The sequence below is a fragment of the Etheostoma cragini genome, chromosome 3 (assembly GCF_013103735.1).
Source record: "Etheostoma cragini isolate CJK2018 chromosome 3, CSU_Ecrag_1.0, whole genome shotgun sequence".
Classification (NCBI taxonomy): Eukaryota; Metazoa; Chordata; class Actinopteri; order Perciformes; family Percidae; genus Etheostoma; species Etheostoma cragini.
Window position 1 is genome coordinate 29,467,592 of NC_048409.1, and position 10,904 is coordinate 29,478,495.

General features: G+C 42.0%; 1 protein-coding gene across 1 annotated transcript in view; it reads right to left on the bottom strand.

Annotated features, from left to right (window-relative positions):
* LOC117942389 overlaps positions 1 to 10,904 on the bottom strand; it is an 18,231-nt gene that overhangs the window by 194 nt on the left and 7,133 nt on the right. Inside the window, exons 5-8 of the mRNA XM_034867816.1 lie at positions 3,515 to 3,738; positions 2,600 to 2,750; positions 911 to 1,093; positions 13 to 159 (exon numbers count right to left, since the gene is read on the bottom strand). Of these exons, the coding sequence (XP_034723707.1) occupies positions 13 to 159; positions 911 to 1,093; positions 2,600 to 2,750; positions 3,515 to 3,738 (705 nt within the window). The remainder of the gene's footprint in view (positions 1 to 12; positions 160 to 910; positions 1,094 to 2,599; positions 2,751 to 3,514; positions 3,739 to 10,904) is intronic.

The following is a 10,904-nucleotide window of genomic DNA, read 5'->3' on the forward strand; positions in this document are numbered from 1 at the left end:
ACACACACACACACACACACACACCTGCAGTCGGCGCAGCTTCTCGCAAGTGTTTCCCGTCAGGTGATCCACATCCGTCAGACGGACGTCCAGGTCAGCCAACCAGAGAGCTAGCTCCTCCCTCTCGGCCTCAAACCCCTCCCACTCCGAGACAAAAAGCTGAGAGATAACAAGACACACACACACACACACACACACACAGTCACAGTTACACACACACACAGTCACACACACAGACACACACACAGTCAGTCACACACAGTCACAGTTACACACAAACACACACAGTCACACAAATATTAGGGGGTAAGAAAGAAAATTGATAATCGTGTGTAGCAGATTTTTCTTTGCAGCGATTTCATTATTATTATAATATATTATATTAGGGGTTAATATTATTATTATTATTATTATATATTATATTAGGGGTTAATATTATTATGATTATTATATATTATATTAGGGGTTAATATTATTATTATATATTATATTAGGGCTTATTATTATTATATAATATATTAGGGCTTAATATTATTATATATTATATTAGGGGTTAATATTATTATTATATATTATATTAGGGCTTAATATTATTATTATATATTATATTAGGGGTTAATATTATTATTAAATATTATATTAGGGGTTAATATTATTATTATTATATATTATATTAGGGCTTAATATTATTATTATATATTATATTAGGTGTTAATATTATATGTTATATTAGGGCTTAATATTATTATTATATATTATATTAGGGGTTAATATTATTATTATTATATATTATATTAGGGCTTAATATTATTATTATATATTATATTAGGGGTTAATATTATATATTATATTAGGGCTTAATATTATTATTATATATATTATATTAGGGGTTAATATTATTAGGACTGACCTTCAGTCTCCCGGTGATGGATTCCAGTTTGGCGCTCACGTCGTCCCATCGCTGCCCGCACCGCCTCGCCGCCGCCAGCAGCCGAGTCTGCACACCGCCCCGAAACAGCCGAGTCAGCGTCCGATTCCTCCGGGTCAGCCCGTCCAACTGGACCAGGCGGGGACCGGCCTCGCACCGCAGCCTCTGAACACAGACGCACGGACCAGCGAGCACGCGTGAGGTAACAAAGGCGTGAAGGTTCCGCACCAGGAATGTCTCTTCCACCAAGGCCAACCAGGTGCTGGTTCTGGTTCTGGGGCCGTTTCCAGTTAGGTGCTGGTTCTACTCGCCAGTTCTCTAAGAACCAGCTGGATCTTCCCGAGCCTGAGACCCGGCAGACCGGTGGTTTTCTCCCCAGACCACGGTGGTTCTGGTTTCCCATCCATGTCCAAATCTAACATCAACAGCTCTCTATGGTTAACAGCTGACCGGGGTTATAAAATGGCCGACGCACGTTTTTGTTTTCGAACGTCATGATAACCCTGCCCCCCCCCCCCCCCCCCCCCCCCCCCCCCCCCCCCCCCCCCCCCCCCCCCCAGCACCTGACGTAGCCGGTTCTTATCTCTAGACCAGCGCTAAGTTGGTGCTGAGTTGGACCCGGTTTTCTTGGCCCAGAGCCAGGTTTATTTCTGTAGAAAAGCATAGAACCAGTTTGATATTTGGCACTGACACCGAACCAGCACCAGAACCGCCTTGGTGGAAAGGACATATGAGTGAGAGGCTTGTCTAAGACTATGAAACAACCACGCTATGAGCACAGCGACCACACTTTGACTCAGACAGGTTCCTCATATCCAGGATTCATTTGGCTAACAAATGAGGACCCAGGGAAAGCGGCGAGCTGAGTGAACGAGCATTCACCCGCCAAGGAAGAGGAAGTGACTGATGCACACCGACTGGATCCATCGCTGCACCGACGGCTGCAGAGGAGCATCAGGTTTCCCTAAAAGTGTCCAAAACCTGACAGCAGACTTTAATTTGGACAAACGAGGAGACTCTACAGCTGTTCCTGGTCAGCGGGGGATGGACGCTCGGCTGCACACGCTGCTATATTTGAGATTTAACCCTTGTGTTTTGGTCCAATATCTCAACACTTTTTACACTTATTTTTCAATGCCTGAAATTAGGAATTATTGAGACTAAAATTAAAGGAATGGATGTTGATGATAATCACAGACTGGAATATGTCAACTTTTACTCAATACTATTTCAAAACACTTTGTTTAACAATGCTATAAAATTGAATAAGACGCCCCAAAATTAATGAAAGTAGAGATTTGTACTTGGCAAAGAGCGTTGGGTGGAATAAATCTTGTTATTTTGGGGAATTAAAAAGAACATTGATATAGGACAACATGAGGACAACACGCGGGCAACATGAAGACAACATGAGGACAACATGGGGACAACATGAAGACAACATGGGGACAACATGAGGACAACATGAGGACAACATGAGGGTTAAACCTATAAATCAGACGAAAGAGACACATTTAGCCGTCTAGTTCCATATACTCCCGTTCATTTTGCACTTGATCCCCCCCAGTGGCGCTCTGGTGGAACGGCAACCAAAATTGGGCTAAATCTTGAGAGAACCGGTTCTCCATAGACGGGCTCTGGTCTGGATCTTTGCATTTCATTTCTCCTCACCTCAAACTTCCTCAGGTCGTCTTTCGCGGTGACATATGAAATGTGGGCGGGGCCAGGGGAACTGACAGCCTGCTCAGCCAATAGCAGCCAGGCGTCCAGGTGGGCGTGTTCGGTCATGAAGTCGTGCCAGAGGAGCCACCTCCTCTCGAGCCTGGAAAACACAAGAGGAACGTCAGAGAGCTCCGAACACACAGCCTGCCGGCTTCTCTAACGTCAGACGGGTCCGAACACACAGCCTGCCGGCTTCTCTAACGTCAGACGGGTCCGAACACACAGCCTGCTGGCTTCTCTAACGTCAGACGGGTCCGAACACACAGCCTGCCGGCTTCTCTAACGTCAGAGAGCTCCGAACACACAGCCTGCCGGCTTCTCTAACGTCAGACAGTAATTTTAGTCATCAACAGAAACTCAGATTGGACAGATAGTCTAGCTAGCTCTCTGGATTTACTAGTGATACCCTAGACTAGTTCACTAGATACCCTAGACAGACTAGTGATACCCAAGACTAGTTCACTAGATACCCTAGACAGACTAGTGATACCCTAGACTAGTTCACTAGATACCCTAGACAGACTAGTGATACCCTAGACTAGTTCACTAGATACCCTAGACAGACTGGTGACACCCTATACTAGTACACTAGATACCCTACACAGACTAGTGATACCCTAGACTAGTTCACTAGATACCCTAGACAGACTGGTGACACCCTAGACTAGTACACTAGATACCCTACACAGACTAGTGATACCCTAGACTAGTTCACTAGATACCCTAGACAGACTAGTGATACCCTAGACTAGTTCACTAGATAGCCTAGTGATACCCTAGACTAGTTCACTAGATACCCTAGACAGACTGGTGACACCCTAGACTACCACACTAGATACCCTAGTGATACCCCGACCGACTCACTGTCCACACGCCCGCAGGTCTCCATCTTGGCTCCAGCTGCCGTCCCATCGCTGCGTTTCCTCCTCAGTGAAAAGCAAAGCAGACTCCGAAGGAACCGGGAACGCCTCCATGCGGGTCACTTCCTGTCCACTGCCCTCAGCTGCCGGGGGGGCATCACCGTGGCAACCTGAAGTGGGGTGGGTCAGGTGGGAGTCGTGGCATCCTGACATCACGTTGGCCTCTACCTGCTGAGAAACCAAGAAGAAGAAGATCAGTTTGACTTCTTAACCCTTGTGTTGTCCTTGAGTCAAACTGACCCGTTTCAATGAGTTTTATATCAGAAATATGGATTTATTTCAACCAAATTGCCCAAAAATAACATGAATGATTCCATACAACACTCTTCAGGTAAAATTAATGATTACTTTCATTGAATTCGTTGGGTGTTTAATTTAATCTTATAGCATTTAAATTCTTTTTTTTAATGGTTTCAAACCAGGATCCGGACTAGACTTGGACATCTCCCCATCTGGGATCCACTCAACATCCTCTGATCTTAACTATTAGTCAAAATAATTCATCATGTTTGCCTTTTTTAACGTAAAACTTACAAATAATTTGATATCAATGAGGTTTGTTGACCATGAATTCCAGGAATAAGTGTAAAACCTGTTATTTAACCAGTTCAGGTATTTTAAAAAAAAAAGCACCAAAAGCTGGAAAAAGTGACAAATGCATCAGAAAAAGTGACAAAAAAATCTAAAAAAGTGACAAATAAATCTGAAAAAAACATCTCAAAAAGTGACAAAAAAAAAAAAATCAGAAAAAGTGACAAAAAAAATCAAAAAAAAAGTGACAAATAAATCTGAAAAAAACAAAAAAACATCTCAAAAAGTGACAAAAAAAAAATCAGAAAAAGTGACAAAAAAAATCTCAAAAAGTGACAAAAGAATCAGAAAAAGTGACAAAAAATCTCAAAAAGTGACAAATAAATCTGAAAAAGTAAAAAAAAAAAATCAAAAAAAAGAAAATAAATTTTGACCTTGAAAGGCAAGGTCACGGTTAACAGGAAGACAACACACGGGTTAAAGATATAAACTCATAACCATCCTACTGAAAAAGGCAACTGGCGCTTTCAGTCCCTGAGCACTTGTCCACGCTTTACATAAACAAAGACTGAAAAAGAAAATTATTAGCAGAAACATACACTACGTAGACAAAAAAATAGGTGTGATGTATGGTATGCTTGCACAGCTCCCTCATTTTGAGTAGAACCCGACCGATATATCGGCCGATATTAGGCATTTCCCGATTGGCATCTGCATGTATCCTGGCTAATTCAACAAATAGACACCGTAATTAGAAAGATGAACAATAAACTCTCTAGAGACTGAGATCTCTCTCTCTCTCTCTCTCTCAAGCATAGAAAGGGGAGGTAATCTTGCCCCCTATGACCTCATAAGGAGCAAGATCTGCATCATAAGGTCTCTCTCTCTCTATATATATATATCCTAATTTTCATACATTGACATAAAACATATTTCTATATTTTCATCCCTTTTTTGGTCTCCTACTCCCTCACTCATGGCTTTCTCACAACAAATGACACAAAATGTGTGTGTGTGTGTGTGTGTTTCCGTGTGTGTGTGTGTGTGTGTTTCCAACTGAGAACTTCCAGCCTCCCAGACTCATAAATCAAGTGCTTCTTCCCATCCCACAAGAGGCTGATCAGGCCAAGGACTCATCCTCCAAGACTCCCCCCCCTTCGGGACTCTGCGTCTGTCTGTGTGTGTGTGTGTGTGTGTGTGTGTGTGCGTCTGTGTGTGTGCGTCTGTGTGTGTGTGTTTGTGTGCGTGCGTGTTAAAAGCAGAGTTATGAGTTGAAGGCTTTAGCACAGCCCCACTGAAAAGTCACATAGATCCTTCTCACTGTCGGTCTGCATCAGCGCATGTGTGTGTGTGTGTGTGTGTGTGTGTGTGTGTTTCTGTGTAAGTGTGTGTGTGTGTGTGCGCGTGTGTGTGTCTGTGTATGTGTAAGTGTGTGTGAGAGACTATTCAGTCTATGTCATGTCCGTCCCAATATGATTGATGATTGCTATCAACATCAGGGCGATCATTTTCACCATCAAGGTTTTGATTAATGTCCCAAATTCCATCTGCAGACTCACGTTGTCTCATCAGCAGCTGTTAAAAATATTGATTTATTAATTAATTACTTTAGGTTTTAGGTTTCCTGTTACCTTTGGGATTCAGGGTGGGATGAGGCCTGCAGTCGTCAGGGATACGGTTAAAAATTAGAGCTAGGGAAGGCTAATTATGGCGAGGCATCGTGAATCAGTTAAAAACCCATGTGTCACGATTACAAGGGGCTGATAAGAAAAACGAAATTACAACTGGCCGAGGGTGGCGTGCACTTTGGATTTCACTCGTTTGAAAGTCCAATTGTTGTTTTAAGACTTGTTTAAAAGTAACAACACTGACAACTCCCGACAGAGGAGATCACGTAGATCATCTGGTAAACACCCGAGTCAAAGAAACTCAGTTATAGTGGTTATAGTACAAACACATACCCTCTGTTCAAAAAACATCTAAAAAACTGGTTCAGAACACATCAGACATGTCAGCATTAATAAATATATTTATTTTCACTCAACCCCACCGTGCTGCCACTTGTGTCTCTATTGTGTCAATGTGTAGTATCATTATTTATTTTTTTATTTGTCCCTAATGTCTGTATTACATTAGTTCACTGTATTTATCAACGGGATTTGAAGAGTTTTATCTGTTTTCCTACTTTTTATATCTGTATTGTTGACGGTAATGTTGTTGTTGTTTTTTTTTTTTTTATTAGGGAGACAATTTTAAGATGTGTCCAGGGACAACGGATGAAAAAGAGCCTTTTGGCTATTTCTGGTGCATTTACAGCAATGTTGATTAATGTAATGTACACTGCCCCTGTTGAATAAATAAATGAAATAAATAAAATAAATAAAATAAATAAAATAAATAAAATAAATAAAATAAATAAAATAAAATAAATAAAATAAATAAAATAAATAAACACAACAAAGTCACTCGCATGAGTGTTAAACGGGCTGTATCTATACAGCTTAACTAATCTTAAAAGACCACTCAAAGCGCTTTAAAATTCACACGCATTCACACACTGTGGCCGATACACACATTTACACACACATCCCATCGGGGTTCAGTGTCTTGCACAAATGCTGGTGAAAGATTTGGGGCATTGAGTTCTTTTTATCCCCTCTCCTCTAATTTTGTGGAGGGCAAATCACCAAATCTGTGACCAACTGGTGGTAAACAATTCATAATACCAAACGAGCAGGTGAGGACATGGCGTCATCTAATTAAGAGACGACCTGCAGGTGTGTATTGTTGCAAGGACTTTGACTCAGGACTGCAGGGGTTGACACACACACACACACACACACACACACACACACACACACACACACACACACACACACACACACACACACACACACACACACACACACACACACACACACACACACACACACACACACACACACACACACACACACACACACACACACACACACACACACACACACACACACACACACACACACACACACACACACACACACACACACACACACACACACACACACACACACACAGTGTATCATCTCGAGCTCTTCTTATGTTGTTTCTTCTCATCAACAACAGCAAATGAAAACATGTCTCTGTTGTTGTTTATTAATAAACACGCTGTGTGTTGTTTTCACTGATTTTACATCTGCAGGGAGGTCTGCTGCTGTGCTCCACAGCAGGGTGCCGAGCAATGACAGCTGAATATTTGGTAGTTCAGGTGGCAGCTGACGGACATATGAAGTCCTTTTCCACCACAACAACAACAACATATTTAATCTAGATTACCTCCACCTACCAAAACTGTCTGTCTGCAAGCAGGATTACAGAAGAAGCTACTCTACCCATTCAATTATTTAAAGGGTGCTCTCCCACACAAAACAGTGTTTACTTGTTTTTTTAAATATGTTGGGTCCATATGAGTGTGTGTGTGTGTGTGTGAAGATGAACTGCTACCTCCTCTGTTAGCTCTAGCCAATCCTCCTCTCATTCCCCCTGCTCGTGCGTTTCCCCCTCTCATTCCCCCTGCTCTTGCGTTTCCCCCTCTCATTCCCCCTGCTCTTGCGTTTCCTCCTCTCATTCCCCCTGCTCTTGCGTTTCCCCCTCTCATTCCCCCTGCTCTTGCGTTTCCCCCTCTCATTCCCCCTGCTCTTGCGTTTCCTCCTCTCATTCCCCCTGCTCTTGCGTTTCCTCCTCTCATTCCCCCTGCTCTTGCGTTTCCCCCTCTCATTCCCCCTGCTCTGGTGTTTTCCCGCTGCCTCCTGTTCATGCCCAGTATACCAGAGTGTTGAGATATTTGGGTTTTTCGGAGATTAGTTCTTCTTCTGGAGTTAAAACCATCTGTGTTCACGGTGATAACTTTTGGCTCAAAACTCTGCTTAAAAACCAAAATGGCGCCTGCAGATCCACTGCTTCCATTTAAATATTTAAAAAAAAAAGGAGTCATACAACACACGGCAGTGGCCTGATTTTAAAAATAATCTCATCAAGAAGTTTGGTTCCTCACCCGGTTGGCAGATGTTTCAGTCTGATACAGAAGATTTCTCTAGATTACATAAGAGTTCCTGAGGATAAGGGATTATACTGCAGGAGACCAGAAGCAGCATGAAGGGGACGAGAGGAAGCAGCTCGTCTTCTCCGTTAAGACTGATCCCTACTGAGATGATGAGGATATCTCCTCCGCCGCTCCACACCGAGTAGGAGAGGAAGTCAATTCACGTCATTAAGACGGAGAAAAAGAGGCTTTTGGACCCTGATGTTGAGCCGAAGAGAAGAAAAAGACTCTTAAAACGCAGCTTAGACCCATTTAAATAAAACATGTGCAGCGGTGGAAACTGTTTTCAGAGCCTTTACTGAAGTAATATGGCACTGTATTTAAAAAAAAAAACTCTGTTAGACGTCATGTAGTGAAAATGTTACTTAAGTAAAAGTATTAAAGTATCATCAGGAAAAAGTAGTGAAAGTATTAAATATCATCTTTAATAAAACATCAGATTTTATAAACTATATGTGTTCTGTGTGCAGAGATCTTAATGTGTAAAGTAACTAAAGCGGTCAGATGAGTGTAGTGTAGCAAGTACAAGAGTAAAAGTACAATATTTCTCTCTGAAATGTAGAGGAGTAGAAGTAGAACGTGGCATGAAAAGAAAAGACTCAAGTAAAGTATAGGTACCTCAACATTTTGTACTTAGTGCAGTACTTGAGTAAATGTACTTTCCACGACTGCGGTAAAATAACAGAGGGACGAAGGGTTGGTGTCGTTTCGATTTGCAGTGAGAGCAGGGGGAAGGGGGGGGGGGGGTACTGAAATACATAGCCATTGGTTAGTAGAGGTGTGACGAAATACTCACCTCACGAGACGAGATTCTAACGCCATTTTAAATAATACTTTATAACCAATTAAGAAATATGAAAAAGAGTCTTCACTCATAGAACCAGGGTTACAACGTAACCAAGCGATGAGTAAAAACTTGAACTTGAGTTAATGACTCAAAAAAAAGAGGAAAGAAAAATGTCATTGTCTGAAATTCTAGCTACTCTTCAGCCAACCGAATGGTCGATGGGGAGAAAGTTCTCCGTGTAGGGGGGGCCGGGTTCCTCAAATCCCCAAATACCTTTTCCTTTGTAGCTGGGACGGCGAACACAATAAGAGCTAATAGAAGGTAAAGAGGGTCATTTACAACAGCGGTTTGAGGTAACAAAGTGCAGCTGAATGCACCATTGGTTTAACGAGGTGCACATGAATGTATAGACTGTATTTATTTATAAACTATATGTTCTGTGTGCAGAACCAGACCCATATTCTGACTGGGGGGGGGAGTTAAGGGTCTTAGAACCGAGGCTGATTAGACTGAAAGACAAGGTTCATCATCCTCTCTGCCAGGGCTGCAGTCAAGACCACCTTTGTCGAGTCTAAGACAAGTCCAAGACCAGGACTAGTCGAGTCCAAGACAAGACCGAGTCCAAAGAGGTTCGAGTCCAAGACAAGACCGAGTCCAAAGAGGTTCGAGTCCAAGACAAGACCGAGTCCAAAGAGGTTTGAGTCCAAGACAAGACCGAGTCCAAAGAGGTTCAAGTCCGAGTCGATGTTTTTAACTTAACTAATTGTTTTTCTCCCTTTTTTCCACACTTTGAGCTTTTCTGAAACGTTTGTCTCTTTTTTGACGTTTAACCCTACGTAACACTAACTTATTAACTTTAGTTTGACAGTTATTTTTGGAATTTATGGTCAATAAACCTCATTTATAGGAAATTATACCTAATGTTTGAGTTAGAAAAGCAGAAATTAGGAATTATTGAGACTAAAATTAAAGGAATGGATGTTGATGATAATCACAGACTGGAATATGTCAACTTTTACTCAATACTATTTCAAAAACACTTCCATTTGTTTTACAATGCTATAAAATTAAATAAGACGCCCCAAAATTAATGAAAGTAGAGATTTGTACTTGGCGAAGAGCGTTGGGTGGAATCAATCATGTTATTTTGGGGAATTACAAAGAAAATTGATATAGGACAACGGGTCAATTTGACCCGAGGACAACATGGGGGGTGATCTTGTCTCTTTGTCTGTCCTCCTCCTCCTATCCGGGACCTATTGTCCCATCTAGACAAAAGGAGGCTGAACCGGGAACAAAACAGCCTTTCTGTCCTCCTGAGAGAGAGAGAGAGAGAGAGAGAGAGAGAGAGAGAGAGAGAGAGAGAGAGAGAGAGAGACTGTAATAATAAGACATCCGATCTCAATGATCTAATTCCGTAGAGAAGTCGGGGTGAATGGAAGAGATGGAAGAGAAGACGTGAGAACACCTGGAGGGGGTCTAACTTTAGAAGAGATCCTTAAACTAACTAACTAACTAACAGGAAGTAGACAGAGGGATGAACCATCAAGCATCTTCCATATTTTACAGTTTGGTAACAAAACACCGAGAAAGACTCAAACCAACAATGTGTTCATCCGTAGCTCCCGGGATGTAAGTAGGTAAGTAGGTCAACTTTATTTATAACGCACCTCACAGACAACAAGGGTCACAAAGAGCTTTACAGGGAAAACTAATAAAACAGCAACACATAAGATCCTGAACCATGTTGCTGGTTAAAAGCTGGTCTAAAAAGACGAGTCTGCAGGTGGTTTTTAAAGGTTTCCACAGAATCCTACGCTCTCAAAGCTAAAGGAGACAGATCCAGAGGAAAAGCTCGATCACCTCTGGTTTTAAAACATGTTCTGGGACCAGGTCTCAGAGAGAGACCACGAGTGTGTGTGTGTGTGTGTGTGG